General features: G+C 42.6%; 3 protein-coding genes across 3 annotated transcripts; all 3 read right to left on the reverse strand.

Moving 5' to 3' along the window:
* Positions 1-3,314: 3,314 nt before the first annotated feature.
* Positions 3,315-4,277, reverse strand: LOC144464566 (olfactory receptor 2AT4-like). Its single transcript, XM_078172064.1, has one exon. The coding sequence runs from the start codon at positions 4,275-4,277 to the stop codon at positions 3,315-3,317; it is 963 nt and encodes a 320-aa protein (XP_078028190.1).
* An 8,122-nt stretch (positions 4,278-12,399) lies between these two features.
* On the reverse strand, positions 12,400-13,362 carry LOC144464567 (olfactory receptor 2AT4-like). Its single transcript, XM_078172065.1, has one exon. It carries the CDS (start codon positions 13,360-13,362, stop codon positions 12,400-12,402), a length of 963 nt encoding a protein of 320 aa, XP_078028191.1.
* A 4,869-nt stretch (positions 13,363-18,231) lies between these two features.
* LOC144464568 (olfactory receptor 5P3-like) lies at positions 18,232-19,194 on the reverse strand. Its single transcript, XM_078172066.1, has one exon. It carries the CDS (start codon positions 19,192-19,194, stop codon positions 18,232-18,234), a length of 963 nt encoding a protein of 320 aa, XP_078028192.1.
* Positions 19,195-19,365: the final 171 nt, after the last annotated feature.

Genomic DNA, 19,365 nt, shown 5'->3' on the forward strand with positions numbered 1-19,365 from the left:
TTTACAGTCGGACTCGGTCCGTCACTCAATTATGTCCATCGGAGAACTAGATATTTTAAGTGGTTCGGTTTGCAAAAACGCAATTAAAATAAAACAAAATAAAATAAAATAATATCCTGCGCCCAATAATTCGGTACAGGGTCGTGCCGAACTGAAAGTCGCGTACCGAACGGTTTAACACAAATACATGTACTGTTATGGCCCTAGTTACAATGTAACCGAATGTTCACTATCGAATCGAGATTATCTCCCCACCCAGTAGTTATATCATAACTAAGGAAACCCTTTAAGACACACCGCGAGGGGCCCCAGGAGACAGAGCAGATGCAGGTTCACAAGTACCCCCCCGATTTTTGAAAGAGACGTACCCACCGCCAGGTGCATTAACAACAGAAGATACCCAATAAGTGTGTGTACGAAAAAACACCACTGGACTTAAACAAATGTACAACAATCTTGCACCTTCAATGGTCAGTGACACCACCAGACACTGTGTACCATAAGCATGGCTAACCCCACCAGATGCAGGGGTTGGGTGCAAAAAAAGACCGCTCAGTTAGCCAGCCCGCTGCCAGGCCACTGACAATATGACATCACCCAGGGTGGGCATGGGGGGGGCATGGCTCACTGTGTGGTGGTCCCCAGCACATGATCCCCAAAGGAGGTTCCAGCAGCCACATTCAAGCAGTAATATATGGCAAATGTGGATGGACTTGACCACGTAGCAGGTGCACAGACCTCCGAGAGGGTGGCACCACGCCACAAGGCCCACGAGATAGCTACACCTCGTGTTGAGTGTGCATACCCACTAGTACTGGTATGACCGCCCCTCTGTATGCCTGCTGAATTGTGTCCATGACCCAGTGAGACAGCTTAGCCTTCGACACTGGCTGGCCCTGGCACTGGGCCTTAAAGCAGACAAAGAGTTGGTCTGTTCTTCTGAACACTGCAGTGTGCCAGACATAGACCTTCAGGACTCTAACAGGACAGAGATTTGAGTCTTCTTGACCCTCACCACCCTCCTTAGGGGGGCTGTAGGGTCGCAACTCCACCAACTGATTCAAGTGAAAGTCTGCGATTACTTTTGGCAGGAATGCCGGGTTTGGGCGCAACATGACACCAGCGTCATCCGGCAGGAACCGACAACAGCTCTCATCCACTGACAGAGCATGCAGTTCCCCAACTCTTTTGGCTGACGTCACTGCCAAGAGAAAAGCCACTTGAAGTGACAGCCACTTAATGCTGACTGACTGAAGAGGGACAAAAGGCTCCTGCTGTAGGGCGGCCAGCACTTGACCAAGGTCCCACATTGGAATGGCTGGTCTCCTGGTGTGCAGTGCAAGCTTCTGTGCATCCTCTAGGAACTGAGAGATGAGGCTGCAGTCACGGTCTGCAAGCCTAGTATCTCCTGTATGATCTGTCTTGATAGCTGCCACCACGGCTCTAATGGTCGAACGTGATTTTCCCACCTTCAGCAGTCCCTGCAGGTACCAGAGCACCTCTGTGGCTGCACGTGTCAGTGCATCAATCTGGTTAGTTGTGCACCATGAGGATTCTGGCTTTGAAGAGAGCATAGACATGTTTTACTTTCACTTTCATGTTAAATAGTAAGGTTTTTGCGAAAATGAATGTGCATGGGAAGCACTGAGCATACTACTGGATAAATGAGACTTGGATCATACTGCACGATTTGTGTGACAGTTTGTAAATGGATGTTTTCATATAGATTTGTATTTGTTAAACGTGGTCCCAAATTTACCAATAAATCAATATCTTTGCTGTTTTCTGTGGCGGTATGCCAATAAAACAGTGTTTTCTTCATGAATTCAAAGTGACACAGCATGACTAATTGATTTATGAATGGTCATTTTGTGGGTGAAGGATTCCCTCAAGCCAAAACATTGTGTTTTTTGTGCATAAACTTAACCACACATTATCCACAGCACTGTCACAACAATATCTATAAATAATATATTTCAACATATCTGCTACAAATGAAATGTACAGATGTAACATATCCGTGATTTACAGAAGCGCAGTATGCCAATATTTATTCTGGTGATTGGGTTGCAAACACCCTTCGGCCCGCCCACTAGCCATTACACACCAACATTATCACACCAAATTTCTGTTTAGATATTTGCTTTAATGTTAATAAGGACTCAGGGCCTTGGTGTCTATAGAATGGGAAAAAAAATCTTTTATGACTCAAAGTTTGTGAAAAACTAAAGAAGTCTAAAGCATCATTCTCTCTGAGGACACAGTTATCATCTCACAGTGCATAATGACTCCAGACAGAAGGACAGAAGGAGTCTTTCTAATGAACCTAGTTTGAGATTTCATCATCTGAGAATGCAGGTTAATGACCCTGCTTGTAACAAATAAACTTCTTACTGTTTAAACCTTAGCCTAATTAATCTCACCTGCATCTATTAGCAGGACGTGCAGACTCCCATTTGGTGAGAAATGGATGTGAGATTGGGGCCCCTGTGCACTGCCAGCTTTCCCCCAAGAGCCCCTATACTGAAATAACAAGTTAAGTTTCACCAGTCTACACAGTAACACATTATTTGATTTTCTATATATTGCACAATGAGGTGATTAACAAATGATCAGAGCTGATTGTCGTGTCACAACAGTAGACTCACATGGTGATACACCTGTTTCATATAAATCTTTGCCTCCCAAATTCAACCATGACTAATACAAATAAAACACTGACTGGGAGCTAGCTTAGCTGAAGTTAGTTCGATAAATACATTTCTGATGAGAAACAAGCAGCACACTGACTTAAAAGCTCTGCCAGTACCTCCAGTAAACACAATGATGAGACCCTCTGTTTAATCAGACAATTTATTAGTGATGTAACTGTGAAATACAATATAATAAAGTGTTTCAAATTGGATTGTGTCAAGTAACACATGCAGAAAGAACCAGAATAACCAACTATACAAATATCATGCATTTACATTCCAATGTAAACAAGTACATTTATGTCTACATAAGTCAGCAGTATTTTATTGACTTGCTGAATTTGGTAGGTGTTTACGCAATGGCAGAATATCAAAGAAAGATAAATATTAAGAAAAACATATTGAACAATAGGGAATAAATAATATGATACTGCAAATGTGTGGAAACAGTGGACAAAACAGTCGCTTCTGTCTCTGCTCCACAGTGAGGGATAAGTAAAATTGGCCATGTCACAACACACACACACACACACACACAAACACACATATATACACAGACAGGCTGTTTCCTGAGAATGTGAAAACCCTCCACAGATTGCTTTACGGTGGAAAGAAAAGTTGTCAAGAACTTGTTCTCATTTTGTGGACCAGCGCCAGGGCTCTGTTTTTTATCTCTTTAGTTTTCAGAGAATATACAATAGGATTGATGCAGGGTGGGAGACAAGAGGCCAGCGACAGGCTCAGCACACGCTGGTCTGGGTCAATTGCTCGCACAAAAAGCCCTAAGAAGAAAATGATGATTAAAGGAAAGTAAAATACAGCAACAAGGATTAGGTGCTCAATGCAAGTGGCGAGAGCTTTGATCCGACTGCTCACTGATTTCATCCTGAACACAGTGACCAGGATGCTGACATAAGACAGAATAACAAAGCTAAAGGGGGCCATCAGATTAAACATACCAGAATGTGCACCTGCTGACCACTGCATTGTGTTATCATTACAGGCGAGTCTAAACACAGGTGCATAGTCACAGAAATAGCTGAACACTCTGACAGAATTGCAAAAAGACAGTCGCGTCATGATGGCCGTGCCGTATGCTAATAGTCCCAGACAGTAAACCCAAGTCAGGCCTATAATACAAGACATGATCTGCGAGGTGTTGAGTAAGTTCTGACGCAGAGGGAAACATATTGCAATCAATCTGTCATAGGCAAGTATAGTGAGTGCATATGACTCCAAAGTCGAAAATGTGTAGTAGACAAACATTTGTAACAGACACAGATTGTATGGAACAAAGTTGTCCTTGAAGAGGAATGTCTTAATCATGCTGGGAATCGTGCTTGTGTTTAGGCCGATATCAATTACTGCAAGGTTGACAACAGCCAGAAATTTTGGAGTGTGTAAGCAGTGATCACAGGCAATTATATAGATCAATAAAGTATTGAACACTAATGTAACCGCATAGACAAATGCTAGAAAGATTATGTAGTAACTGATGTAGGGAAATGTCTCAAATGCAATGATATAGAAGCCTGGAGGACGAATGATGACAGAGTCATTTGAAACAGTCCTGAGAGAAGACATAGTCAAACACAACAGGCTGTGTGCTCGAGGATGATGTCCGGTCCACAGTGTTTAAAAGTCCTCTGATCTGAAAGAGAAAAAAAAATCCATCCTATTACTTTCCTCTTCAGTCACATATCTCAAACAGACATATATACACTTGTGCATTTGGCATTGAAACCATATTTGTTTACCCTGACTGATGAATATAACACGGGACAGAATACAGTGTGCTGTTGGCTCACCTGTTCTGTTGATGATCGTTTTACACAATGTGACTCCACATGATGCTGACTCAGATGGTAGTCACTGAATGTCAGCATGTCTGACCTGTGCACAGTGGAAATTATACCCTCTTCATTGATCTCCAGAGATAACATACAGTCTTCTCATTAAGAACAGTATGGATCAACAACACAGTAATCATCAGTGCCCTTTTACTGAAATTAATCTGTGGAGAGTAGTGTTTTGTTGAGGCAAAACAAAACATTAGTCTTTATCTAATGAGCAGGAAAACATGCAGGTTATGATTGATAACACTTAAAGCTGGGGTAGGCAGAAATCTGGAAAAGTCTAAAACAACACCACCAAAAAGGCAGAATCTGAAAATACACCCTCCTCCTGCACCCCCTTCCCTCTCTGTGACCCTCCAACCAGATTACCATATGCATATGCACACACTTCTACAGTGTTTCTGATACATTGATTTATTTAATCCTTTTTATTTGGAGTTGCACACAGCTCATGCACTCAGCCCCTCCTTGCCCCACTTTGACCAGCTAGCACCCTACGGTCACAAAAGCAGGCAGAAGCTTTGGGAGACGGACCTTCAGTCAGTGTCTGTGGTAGCTCTAATCCAGCCAAAGCAAACCCCTCCCCAGCATCGGGTGTCACAGCGGGCTGATGGCAAGATGCAGTGACAGGTCTAACCTGTGTAATGGCAGCAACAGACAGTTAGCTGATCCAGCAGGGTGTCCGGGCTGTCTGGTTCCCAAGAGCTAGGGTTAGTACTGACTAGAGTTGGGGTGTGGCCTCTGACTGGGGGTCAATCACCAGATCTGCTGAGTGCTCTCCTCCTGATGAGGTGGTCTGTAGCATAGACATATATACATAGACGCCGCATTGACTGCCGCTGCCTATCAGGGCCGACGTCCTCGCCGGCCACCATCTTGGATGGGTCTCTCTTCGCCTCCACAGTGCATTCACTTCTATTGAGGAAGGAGCTGTATGCACAAGTAAAATAGAATAACTCACTGAATTTTCAATTGATTTTCACGTGGTTTGGTTTGTTACAAATGGCACACGTAGTTATGATACAGGATGCTTTCGTACATTAAAAATGCGGCAGCATGTTATTTAGGTCATAACACAGTTCTTTTATTCACCTCAACCCCAGAGTGGGATATATATATATATATATATACACACACACACAGTATTTATATACTGTATAAACATACTGTTTAAACACAATACAAAACACAGTATAGCATGTTATGTATAGCACACCTGTATAGCACTTTTCCACCAGCTGTGCTGCAAATATCCCCTGCTGCTCATCTTTCTGTATCTTTGTTCAAATTATCTTGACCACAGTCCCATTTTCATAGTTATAATACCAATACCAAAATTAATTTCAGTGTTTATGTAAATACTGAAAATGTTTTTTACTACTTTTGAGGGATCACAGCAGTCAGTGCAATAAGAATAAGAAGAATTTATTAATCCCCGAAAAGAAAATTTCAAAGAAGTCTGTAAGATCATCTATTTAACAAAGAATTATTAAGTCTGATGGCTGTGGGTATAAAAGAGTGTGTGTGAGAAATAAACTCAATCAACAATCAAGCTATTTCTTTATTAAAATATATTAATACATTTATTAATATGCTATACTATGTTTTGTATTGTGTATATTGTGTTTATACAGTACAGTATAGCCTATATATATATGTGTGTGTATATCAATCAATTCAATCAGTTTTATTTATAAAGCCCAATATCACAAATCACAATTTGCCTCACAGGGCTTTACAGCATACAACATCCCTCTGTCCTTTGGACCCTCACAGCGGATAAGGAAAAACTCCCCAAAAAAACCCTTTAACGGGAAAAAAACGGTAGAAACCTCAGGAAGAGCAACTGAGGAGGGATCCCTCTTCCAGGACGGACAGACATGCAATAGATGTTGTACAGAACAGATCAGCATAATAAATTAACAGTAATCCGTATGACACAATGAGACAGAAAGAGAGAGAGAGAGAGAGAGATGCAGGACAGATGGCAATGACAGTAACTTACAACAACATTAATGAAAGTATTAATATTATAGTTATAGTTCTGGCTACTGTGGTACAATATGTTGAAAGTATATATTAATATCTGGCAGTATACATGTGTGACAATAATCACATGTGTATAATAACAGTAGAAGTATGACTAATGACTAATGATGGCAGCAGCAGCAGGAGGCATCTGGCAGGACCACGGCAGCAGCACAGTATATGTGTGTGTACATATATATATATATATATATACATAAATTCAGTGAGTTATTCTATTTTACTTGTGCATACAGCTCCTTCCTCAATAGAAGTGAATGCACTGTGGAGGCGAAGCGAGACCCATCCAAGATGGCGGCCGGTGAGGACGCGCTCAGGCAGTCGATGCGGCGTCTATGTATATACAGTGCCCTCCAAAAGTATTGGAACAGTGAGGCCAATTCCTTTATTTTTGTTGTAGACTGAAAATATTTGGGTTTGACATCAAAAGATGTATATGAGACAAGAGATCAACATTTCAGCTTTTATTTCCAGGTATTTACATCTGGATCTGATACACAACTTAGAAGATAGCACCTTTTGTTTGAACCCACCCATTTTTCATGAGAGCAAAAGTATTGGAACATGTGACTGACAGGTGTGTTTTGTTGCCCAGGTGTCTCCCAATTACATTGATTATTCAAACAATAAATAGCACTGAATGTCTGACCTCAGTTTCAGATTGGGCACGATAGGGTTTGCCTGTGCAGACTGCATTTAGAGGTGGAACCAACATGAAAACCAGAGAGCTGTCTATGGGTGAAAAAGAAGCAATTGTGAATCTGAGAGAAGATGGACAATCAATCAGAGCCATTGCACAAACATTGGCCATAGCCAGTACAACCATTTGGAATGTCCTGAAGAAGAAAGAAACCACTGGTGTACTAAGCAACAGACGTCGAACAGGTAGACCAAGGAAAACATCAGCAGTTGATGACAGAAACATTGTGAGAGCTGTAAAGAAAGACCCTAAAACAACTGTTAGTGACATCAGCAACAACCTCCAGAGGGCAGGAGTGAAGGTATCACAATCTACTGTTCGCAGAAGACTTCATGAACAAAAGTACAGAAGCTACACCAGAAGATGCAAACCACTCATTAGCAAGAAGAATAGGAAGGCCAGGCTGGAATTTGCCAAAAGGTACAGAGATGAGCCTCAAAAATTCTGGGAAAAAGTTTTATGGACTGATGAGACAAAGATTAACTTTTTCCAAAGTGATAGAAAGGCGAAAGTTTGAAGAAAGAAAGGATCTGCTCATGATCCCAAACATACAAGCTCATCTGTGAAACACGGTGGAGGGAATGTCATGGCTTGGGCTTGCATGGCTTCTTCTGGGACGGGCTCTTTCATCTTCATTGATGATGTAACACATGATGGCAGCAGCAAAATGAACTCAGAAGTCTACAGAAACATTTTGTCTGCTAATTTAAAGAAAGATGCAACCAAACTGATTGGGAGATCCTTCATCATGCAGCAAGATAATGACCCAAAACACACTGCCAAAACAACAAAGGAGTTCATCAGGGGCAAGAAGTGGAAGGTTTTAGACTGGCCAAGTCAGTCTCCAGACTTAAACCCAATAGAGCATGCATTTTACCTGCTGAAGAGGAGACTGAAGGGAGTAACCCCCCAAAACAAACAACAACTGAAAGAGGCTGCGGTGAAAGCCTGGAAAAGCATCACAAAAGAAGAATGCAAAAGTTTGGTGATGTCAATGGGTCACAGGCTTGATGCAGTTATTGAAAGCAAAGGATTTGCAATTAAATATTAAGTCTCATTCACTTTAATCTATTTTAAGTTTATATGTTCCAATACTTTTGCTCACCTAAAAATGTTGTGTTCCATTACAAATAATGCTATCTTCTAAGTTGTGTATCAGATCCGGATGTAAATACCTGGAAATAAAAGCTGAAATGTTGATCTCTTGTCTCATATTCATCTTTTGATGTCAAACCCAAATATTTTCAGTCTACAACAAAAGTAAATGAATTGGACTCACTGTTACAATACTTTTGGAGGGCACTGTATGTCTATGGTCTGTAGCGGTGGGCGGTTAGGCAGAGAACACGCTGTGATTTGAAGGTCTCACTAACGTGAGCTACATAAACGTGAACTTGAAGCAGCAGCTGGGAGCCTTTGGCTCCGGTTAGCAGAAGGCTTAACTATTGGCAACATCTTCTCTCCATCTGTGAAATGTTTTGCTGTTATTAACACGTGTTTTATTTTGTTTATTCTCAGACTCCTTCTCAGGAGTCTCCCATTGATAAATCTGTCTTTGTTCAGCTACAAATGACTCTTCTTAAATCCATTAGTCATGCCATGTTACCTTAAATTGGTGTAGAAAACTTTGCTGTTTTTCATGGAGGCATGTGAGAAGAACAAACACTTTGATTTACTGATGACTAGGGGACCACGTTTAACAAGAGCAAAACTCAAAACGTTTGGTTACATTGTAACCTTGGTTCTATGGGTGAGGAGATTATCCCCCCCACCCAGTAGTCATATCATAACTATGGGAATTATCCTCATCTGGGGTAATGGACATGGAAAATTAATCTTTAAGACACTCCACTTAATGTGGCCCACATGCACCAGGCTATAAACACCCCACCTTGCGCATGCACCCACTAATTTACATTGATTGGAACGGGTTCCGAGCAGCCTTGAGCCTTGGGAGATAATCTCCTCACTCAGAGAACCCAGGTTACAATGTAACCGAATGTTCACTATCGAATCGAGATTATCTCCCCACCCAGTAGTTTTATCATAACTAAGGGAACCCTTTAAGACACACCGTGAGGGGCCCCAGGAGACAGAGCAGATGCCCCCCCGGTTTTTGAAAGAGACGTACCCACCGCCAGGTGCATTTGCAACAGAAAATACCCAATAAGTGTGTGTACGAAAAAACACCACTGGACTTAAACAAATGTACAACAATCTTGCACCTTCAATGGTCAGTGACACCACCAGACACTGTGTACCATAAGCATGGCTAACCCCACCAGACACTATGTACCATAAGCATGGCTAACCCCACCAGACGCAGGGGTTGGGTGCAAGAAAGACCGCTCAGCTGGCCAGCCCGCTGCCAGGCCACAGACAATATGACATCACCCAGGGTGGGCCAATGCGCCGCCACCCCCCCCCCCCCCCCCCAGCTCAGGGGCATGGCTTACTGTGTGGTGGCCCCCAGCACACGCTCCCCAAAGGAGGTTCCAGCAGCCACATTCAAGCAGTAATATCTGGCAAATGTGGATGGACTTGAACAGCAGGTGCACAGACCTCCTAGAGAAGGTGGCACCACGCCACAAGGCCCACGAGATAGCTACACCTCGTGTTGAGCATGCATACCCACTGGTACTGGTATGACCGCCCCTCTGTATGTCTGCTGAATTGTGTCCATGACCCAGTGAGACAGCTTAGCCTTCGACACTGGCTGGCCCTGGCACTGGGCCTTAAAGCAGACAAACAGTTGGTCTGTCCTTCTGAACACTGCAGTGCGCCGGACATAGACCTTCAGGACTCTAACAGGACAGAGATTTGAGTCTTCTTGACCCTCACCACGCTCCTTAGGGGGGCTGTAGGGTCGCAGCTCCACCAACTGATTCAAGTGAAAGTCTGCGATTACTTTTGGCAGGAATGCCGGGTTTGGGCGCAACATGACACCAGCGTCATCCGGCAGGAACCGACAACAGCTCTCATCCACTGACAGAGCATGCAGTTCCCCAACTCTTTTGGCTGACGTCACTGCCAAGAGAAAAGCCACTTGAAGTGACAGCCACTTAATGCTGACTGACTGAAGAGGGACAAAAGGCTCCTGCTGTAGGGCGGCCAGCACTTGACCAAGGTCCCACATTGGAATGGCTGGTCTCCTGGTGTGCAGTGCAAGCTTCTGTGCATCCTCTAGGAACTGAGAGATGAGGCTGCAGTCACGGTCTGCAAGCCTAGTATCTCCTGTATGATCTGTCTTGATAGCTGCCACCACGGCTCTAACAGTCGAACGTAATTTTCCCACCTTCAGCAGTCCCTGCAGGTACCAGAGCACCTCTGTGGCTGCACGTGTCAGTGCATCAATCTGGTTAGTTGTGCACCATGAGGATTCTGGCTTTGAAGAGAGCATAGACGTGTTTTACTTTCACTTTCATGTTAAATAGTAAGGTTTTTGCGAAAATGAATGTGCTTGGGAAGCACTGAGCATACTATTGGATAAATGAGACTTGGATCATACTGCACGATTTGTGTGACAGTTTGTAAATGGATGTTTTCATATAGATTTGTCTTAGATATCTTTGCTGTTTTCTGTGGCGGTATGCCAATAAAACAGTGTTTTCTTCATGAATTCAAAATGACACGGCATGACTAATTGATTTATGAATGGTCATTTTGTGGGTGAAGTATTCCCTCAAGCCAAAACATTGTGTTTTTTGTGCATAAACCTAACCACACATTATCCACAGCACTGTCACAACAATATCTATAAATAATATATTTCAACATATCTTCTACAAATGAAATGTACAGATGTAACATATCCATGATTTACAGAAGCGCAGTATGCCAATATGTATTCTGGCGATTGGGTTGCAAACACCCTTCGGCCCGCCCACTAGCCATTACACACCAACATTATCACACCAAATTTCTGTTTAGATATTTGCTTTAATGTTAATAAGGACTCAGGGCCTTGGTGTCTATAGAATGGGAAAAAAAATCTTTTATGACTCAAAGTTTGTGAAAAACTAAAGAAGTCTAAAGCATCATCCTCTCTGAGGACACAGTTATCATCTCACAGTGCATAATGACTCCAGACAGAAGGACAGAAGGAGTCTTTCTAATGAACCTAGTTCGAGACTTCATCATCTGAGAATGCAGGTTAATGACCCTGCTTGTAACAAATAAACTTCTTACTGTTTAAACCTTAGCCTAATTAATCTCACCTGCATCTATTAGCAGGATGTGCAGACTCCCATTTGGTGAGAAATGGATGTGAGATTGGGGCCCCTGTGCACTGCCAGCTTTCCTCCAAGAGCCCCTATACTGAAATAACAAGTTAAGTTTCACCAGTCTACACAGTAACACATTATTTGATTTTCTATATATTGCACAATGAGGTGATTAACAAATGATCAGAGCTGATTGTCGTGTCACAACAGTAGACTCACATGGTGATACACCTGTTTCATATAAATCTTTGTCTCCCAAATTCAACCATGACTAATACAAATAAAACACTGACTGGGAGCTAGCTTGGCTGAAGTTAGTTCGATAAATACATTTCTGATGAGAAACAAGCAGCACACTGACTTAAAAGCTCTGCCAGTACCTCCAGTAAACATAATGATGAGACCCTCTGTTTAATCAGACAATTTATTAGTGATGTAACTGTGAAATACAATATAATGAAGTGTTTCAAATTGGATTGTGTCAAGTAACACATGCAGAAAGAACCAGAACAACCAGCTATACAAATATCATGCATTTACATTCCAATGTAAACAAGTACATTTATGTCTACATAAGTCACCAGTATTTTATTGACTTCCTGAATTTGGTAGGTGTTTATGCAATGGCAGAATATCAAAGAAAGATAAATATTAAGAAAAACATATTGAACAATAGGGAATAAATAATATGATACTGCAAATGTGTGGAAACAGCGGACAAAACAGTCGCTTCTGTCTCTGCTCCACAGTGAGGGATAAGTAAAATAGGCCGTGTCACAACACACACACACACACACACACACACACACACACACAGTCAGACTGTTTCCTGAGAATGTTAAAACCCTCCACAGATTGCCTTACGGTGGAAAGAAAAGTTGTCAAGAACTTTTTCTCATTTTGTGGACCAGCGCCAGGGCTCTGTTTTTGATCTCCTTAGTTTTCAGAGAATATACAATAGGATTGATGCAGGGTGGGAGACAAGAGGCCAGCGACAGGCTCAGCACACGCTGGTCTGGGTCAATTGCTCGCACATAAAGCCCTAAGAAGAAAATGATGGTTAAAGGAAAGTAAAATACAGCAACAAGCATTAGGTGCTCAATGCAAGTGGCGAGAGCTTTGATCCGACTGCTTACTGATTTCATCCTGAACACAGTGACCAGGATGCTGACATAAGACAGAATAACAAAACTAAAGGGGGCCATCAGATTAAACATACCAGAATGTGCACTTACTGACCACTGCATTGTGTTATCATTACAGGCGAGTCTAAACACAGGTGCATAGTCACAGAAATAGCTGAACACTCTGACAGAATTGCAAAAAGACAGTCGCGTTATGATGGCCGTGCCGTATGCTAATAGTCCCACACTGTAAACCCAAGTCAGGCCTATAATACAAGACATGATCTGCGAGGTGTTGAGTAAGTTCTGACTCAGAGGGAAACATATTGCAATCAATCTGTCATAGGCAAGTATAGTGAGTGCATATGACTCCAAAGTTGAAAATGTGTAGTAGACAAACATTTGTAACAGACACAGATTGTATGGAACAAAGTTGTCCTTGAAGAGGAATGTCTTAATCATGCTGGGAATCGTGCTTGTGTTTAGGCCGATATCAATTACTGCAAGGTTGACAACAGCCAGAAATTTTGGAGTGTGTAAGCAGTGATCACAGGCAATTATATAGATCAATAAAGTATTGAACACTAATGTAACCGCATAGACAAATGCTAGAAAGATTATGTAGTAACTGATGTAGGGAAATGTCTCAAATGCAATGATATAGAAGCCTGGAGGACGAATGATGACAGAGTCATTTGAAACAGTCCTGAGAGAAGACATAGTCAAACACAACAGGCTGTGTGCTCGAGGATGATGTCCGGTCCACAGTGTTTAAAAGTCCTCTGATCTGAAAGAGAAAAAAAAAAATCCATCCTATTACTTTCCTCTTCAGTCACATATCTCAAACAGACATATATACACTTGTGCATTTGGCATTGAAACCATATTTGTTTACCCTGATTGATGAATATAACACGGGACAGAATACAGTGTGCTGTTGGCTCACCTGTTCTGTTGATGATCGTTTTACACAATGTGACTCCACATGATGCTGACTCAGATGGTAGTCACTGAATGTCAGCATGTCTGACCTGTGCACAGTGGAAATTATACCCTCTTCATTGATCTCCAGAGATAACATACAGTCTTCTAATTAAGAATAATATGGATTGACAACACAGTAATCATCAGTGCCCTTTTACTGAAATTAATCTGTGGAGAGTAGTGTTTTGTTGAGGCAAAACAAAACATTAGTCTTTATCTAATGAGCAGGAAAACATGCAGGTTATGATTGATAACACTTAAAGCTGGGGTAGGCAGAAATCTGGTAAAGACTAAAACAACACCACCAAAAAGGCAGATTCTGAAAATACACCCTCCTCCTGCACCCCCTTCCCTCTCTGTGACCCTCCAACCAGATTACCATATGCATATGCACACAATTCTACAGTGTTTCTGATACATTGATTTATTTAATTCTTTTTATTTGGAGTTGCACACAGCTCATGCACTCAGCCCCTCCTTGCCCCGCTTTGACCAGCTAGCACCCTATGGTCACAAAAGCAGGCAGAAGCTTTGGGAGACGGACGTTCAGTCAGCGTCTGTGGTAGCTCTAATGCAGCCAGCGCAACGCCCCCCAGCATTGGGTGTCACAGCGGGCTGATGGCAAGATGCAGTGACAGGTCTAACCTGTGTAACGGCAGCAACAGACAGTTAGCTGATCCAGCAGGGTGTCAGGGCTGTCTGGTCCCCAAGAGCTAGAGTTAGTACTGACTAGAGTTGGGGTGTGACCTCTGACTGGGGGTCAATCACCAGATCTGCTGAGTGCTCTCTTCCTGATGAGGTGGTCTGTAGCAGTGGGCGGTTAGACAGAGAACACGCTGTGATTTGAAGGTCTCACTAACGTGAGCTACATAAACGTGAACTTGAAGCAGCAGCTGGGAGCCTTTGGCTCCGGTTAGCAGAAGGCTTAACTATTGGCAACATCTTCTCTCCATCTGTGAAATATTTTGCCGATATTAACACATGTTTTATTTTGTTTATTCTCAGACTCCTTTTGATGAATCTGTCTTTGTTCAGCTACAAATGACTCTTCTTAAATCCATTAGTCATGCCATGTTACCTTAAATTTGTGTAGAAAACTTTGAAGTTTTTCATGGAGGCATGTGAGAAGAACAAACACTTTGATTTACTGATGACTAGGGGACCACGTTTAACAAGAGCAAAACTCAAAACGTTTGGTTACATTGTGACCTTGGTTCTATGAGTGAGGAGATTATCCCCCCCACCCAGTAGTCATATCATAACTATGGGAATTACCCCCATCTGGGGTAATGGACATGAAAAATTAATCTTTAAGACACGCCACTTTACGTGGCCCACATGCACCAGGCTATAAAAACCCCACCTTGCGCATGCACCCACTAATTTACATTGATCGGAACGGGTTCCGAGCAGCCTTGAGCCTTGGGAGATAATCTCCTCACTCAGAGAACCCAGGTTACAATGTAACCGAATGTTCACTATTGAATCGAAATTATCTCCCCACCCAGTAGTTTTATCATAACTAAGGGAACCCTTTAAGACACACCGTGAGGGGCCCCAGGAGACAGAGCAGATGCAGGTTCACAAGTGCCCCCCCGGTTTTTGAAAGAGACGTACCCACCGCCAGGTGCATTTGCAACAGAAAATACCCAATAAGTGTGTGTACGAAAAAACACCACTGGACTTAAACAAATGTACAACAATCTTGCACCTTCAATGGTCAGTGACACCACCAGACACTGTGTACCATAAGCATGGCTAACCCCACCAGACGCAGGGGTTGGGTGCAAGAAAGACCGCTCAGTTAGCCAGCCCGCTGCCAGGCCACTGACAATATGACATCACCCAGGGTGGGCCAAGGCGCCCCCCCCCCCCCCCCCCCCCCCCCCCCCAGCTCAGGGGCATGGCTTACTGTGTGGTGGCCCCGAGCACACGCTCCCCAAAGGAGGTTCCAGCAGCCACATTCAAGCAGTAATATCTGGCAAATGTGGATGGACTTGACCAGCAGGTGCACAGACCTCCTAGAGAGGGTGGCACCACGCCACAAGGCCCACGAGATAGCTACACCTCGTGTTGAGCATGCATACCCACTGGTACTGGTATGACCGCCCCTCTGTATGCCTGCTGAATTGTGTCCATGACCCAGTGAGACAGACTCACCTTCGACACTGGCTGGCCCTGGCACTGGGCCTTAAAGCAGACAAAGAGTTGGTCTGTCCTTCTGAACACTGCAGTGCGCCAGACATAGACCTTCAGGACTCTAACAGGACAGAGATTTGAGTCTTCTTGACCCTCACCACCCTTCTTAGGGGGGCTGTAGGGCCGCAGCTCCACCAACTGATTCAAATGAAAGTCTGTGATTACTTTTGGCAGGAATGCCGGGTTTGGGCGCAACATGACACCAGTGTCATCCGGCAGGAACCGACAACAGCTCTCATCCACTGACAGAGCATGCAGTTCCCCAACTCTTTTGGCTGACGTCACTGCCAAGAGAAAAGCCACTTGAAGTGACAGCCACTTAATGCTGACTGACTGAAGAGGGACAAAAGGCTCCCGCTGTAGGGCGGCCAGCACTTGACCAAGGTCCCACATTGGAATGGCTGGTCTCCTGGTGTGCAGTGCAAGCTTCTGTGCATCCTCTAGGAACTGAGAGATGAGGCTGCAGTCACGGTCTGCAAGCCTAGTATCTCCTGTATGAATTGTCTTGATAGATGCCACCACGGCTCTAACAGTCGAACGTAATTTTCCCACCTTCAGCAGTCCCTGCAGGTACCAGAGCACCTCTGTGGCTGCACGTGTCAGTGCATCAATCTGGTTAGTTGTGCACCATGAGGATTCTGGCTTTGAAGAGAGCATAGACATGTTTTACTTTCACTTTCATGTTAAATAGTAAGGTTTTTGCGAAAATGAATGTGCATGGGAAGCACTGAGCATACTACTGGATAAATGAGACTTGGATCATACTGCACGATTTGTGTGACAGTTTGTAAATGGATGTTTTCATATAGATTTGTATTTGTTAAACGTGGTCCCAAATTTACCAATAAATCAATATCTTTGCTGTTTTCTGTGGCGGTATGCCAATAAAACAGTGTTTTCTTCATGAATTCAAAGTGACACGGCATGACTAATTGATTTATGAATGGTCATTTTGTGGGTGAAGGATTCCCTCAAACCAAAACGTTGTGTTTTTTGTGCATAAACCTAACCACACATTATCCACAGCACTGTCACAACAATATCTATAAATCATATATTTCAGCATATCTTCTACAAATGAAATGTACAGATGTAACATATCCGTGATTTACAGAAGCGCAGTATGCCAATATGTATTCTGGCGATTGGGTTGCAAACACACTTCGGCCCGCCCACTAGCCATTACACACCAACATTATCACACTAAATTTCTGTTTAGATATTTGATTTAATGTTAATAAGGACTCAGGGCCTTGGTGTCTATAGAATGGGAAAAAAAATCTTTTATGACTCAAAGTTTGTGAAAAACTAAAGAAGTCTAAAGCATCATCCTCTCTGAGGACACAGTTATCATCTCACAGTGCATAATGACTCCAGACAGAAGGACAGAAGGAGTCTTTCTAATGAACCTAGTTTGAGATTTCATCATCTGAGAATGCAGGTTAATGACCCTGCTTGTAACAAATAAACTTCTTACTGTTTAAACCTTAGCCTAATTAATCTCACCTGCATCTATTAGCAGGACGTGCAGACTCCCATTTGGTGAGAAATGGATGTGAGATTGGGGCCCCTGTGCACTGCCAGCTTTCCTCCAAGAGCCCCTATACTGAAATAACAAGTTAAGTTTCACCAGTCTACACAGTAACACATTAATTGATTTTCTATATATTGCACAATGAGGTGATTAACAAATGATCAGAGCTGATTGTCATGTGACAACAGTAGACTCACATGGTGATACACCTGTTTCATATAAATCTTTGTCTCCCAAATTCAACCATGACTAATACAAATAAAACACTGACTGGGAACTAGCTTGGCTGAACTTAGTTCGATAAATACATTTCTGATGAGAAACAAGCAGCACACTGACTTAAAAGCTCTGCCAGTACCTCCAGTAAACATAATGATGAGACCCTCTGTTTAATCAGACAATTTATTAGTGATGTAACTGTGAAATACAATATAATGAAGTGTTTCAAATTGGATTGTGTCAAGTAACACATGCAGAAAGAGCCAGAACAACCAACTATACAAATATCATGCATTTACATTCCAAAGTAAACAAGTACATTTATGTCTACATAAGTCAGCAGTATTTTATTGACTTCCTGAATTTGGTAGGTGTTTATGCAATGGCAGAATATCAAAGAAAGATAAATATTAAAAAAAAACATATTGAACAATAGGGAATAAATAATATGATACTGCAAATGTGTGGAAACAGTGGACAAAACAGTCGCTTCTGTCTCTGCTCCACAGTGAGGGATAAGTAAAATAGGCCGTGTCACAGCAGACACACACACACACACACACACACATATATATATATATATACACAGTCAGGCTGTTTCCTGAGAATGTGAAAACCCTCCACAGATTGCTTTACGGTGGAAAGAAAAGTTGTCAAGAACTTTTTCTCATTTTGTGGACCAGCGCCAGGGCTCTGTTTTTGATCTCCTTAGTTTTCAGAGAATATACAATAGGATTGATGCAGGGTGGGAGACAAGAGGCCAGCGACAGGCTCAGCACACGCTGGTCTGGGTCAATTGCTCGCACATAAAGCCCTAAGAAGAAAATGATGGTTAAGGGAAAGTAAAATACAGCAACAAGGATTAGGTGCTCAATGCAAGTGGCGAGAGCTTTGATCCGACTGCTTACTGATTTCATCCTGAACACAGTGACCAGGATGCTGACATAAGACAGAATAACAAAGCTAAAGGGGGCCATCAGATTAAACATGCTAGAATGTGCACCTACTGCCCACTGCATTGTGTTATCATTACAGGCGAGTCTAAACACAGGTGCATAGTCACAGAAATAGCTGAACACTCTGACAGAATTGCAAAAAGACAGTCGGGTTATGATGGCCGTGCAGTATGCTAATAGTCCCAGACAGTAAACCCAAGTCAGGCCTATAATACAAGACATGATCTGCGAGGTGTTGAGTAAGTTCTGACGCAGAGGGAAACATATTGCAATCAATCTGTCATAGGCAAGTATAGCGAGTGCATATGACTCCAAAGTCGCAAATGTGTAGTAGACAAACATTTGTGACAGACACAGATTGTATGGAACAAAGTTGTCCTTGAAGAGGAATGTCTTAATCATGCTGGGAATCGTGCTTGTGTTTAGGCCGATATCAATTACTGCAAGGTTGACAACAGCCAGAAATTTTGGAGTGTGTAAGCAGTGATCACAGGCAATTATATAGATCAATAAAGTATTGAACACTAATGTAACCGCATAGACAAATGCTAGAAAGATTATGTAGTAACTGAGGTAGGGAAATGTCTCAAATGCAATGATATAGAAGCCTGGAGGACGAATGATGACAGAGTCATTTGAAACAGTCCTGAGAGAAGACATAGTCAAACACAACAGGCTGTGTGCTCGAGGATGATGTCCGGTCCACAGTGTTTAAAAGTCCTCTGATCTGAAAGAGAGAAAAAAAATACATCCTATTACTTTCCTCTTCAGTCACATATCTCAAACAGACATATATACACTTGTGCATTTGGCATTGAAACCATGTTTGTT

This window comes from Epinephelus lanceolatus, chromosome 11 (assembly GCF_041903045.1).
Source record: "Epinephelus lanceolatus isolate andai-2023 chromosome 11, ASM4190304v1, whole genome shotgun sequence".
Taxonomy (NCBI): Eukaryota; Metazoa; Chordata; class Actinopteri; order Perciformes; family Serranidae; genus Epinephelus; species Epinephelus lanceolatus.

What these genes read in the sequence shown, in the direction of transcription:
- LOC144464566 (XM_078172064.1), bottom strand. Translation starts at nt 4,277, where the DNA reads ATGTCTTCTCTCAGGACTGTTTCAAATGACTCTGTCATCATTCGTCCT.
- LOC144464567 (XM_078172065.1), bottom strand. Translation starts at nt 13,362, where the DNA reads ATGTCTTCTCTCAGGACTGTTTCAAATGACTCTGTCATCATTCGTCCT.
- LOC144464568 (XM_078172066.1), bottom strand. Translation starts at nt 19,194, where the DNA reads ATGTCTTCTCTCAGGACTGTTTCAAATGACTCTGTCATCATTCGTCCT.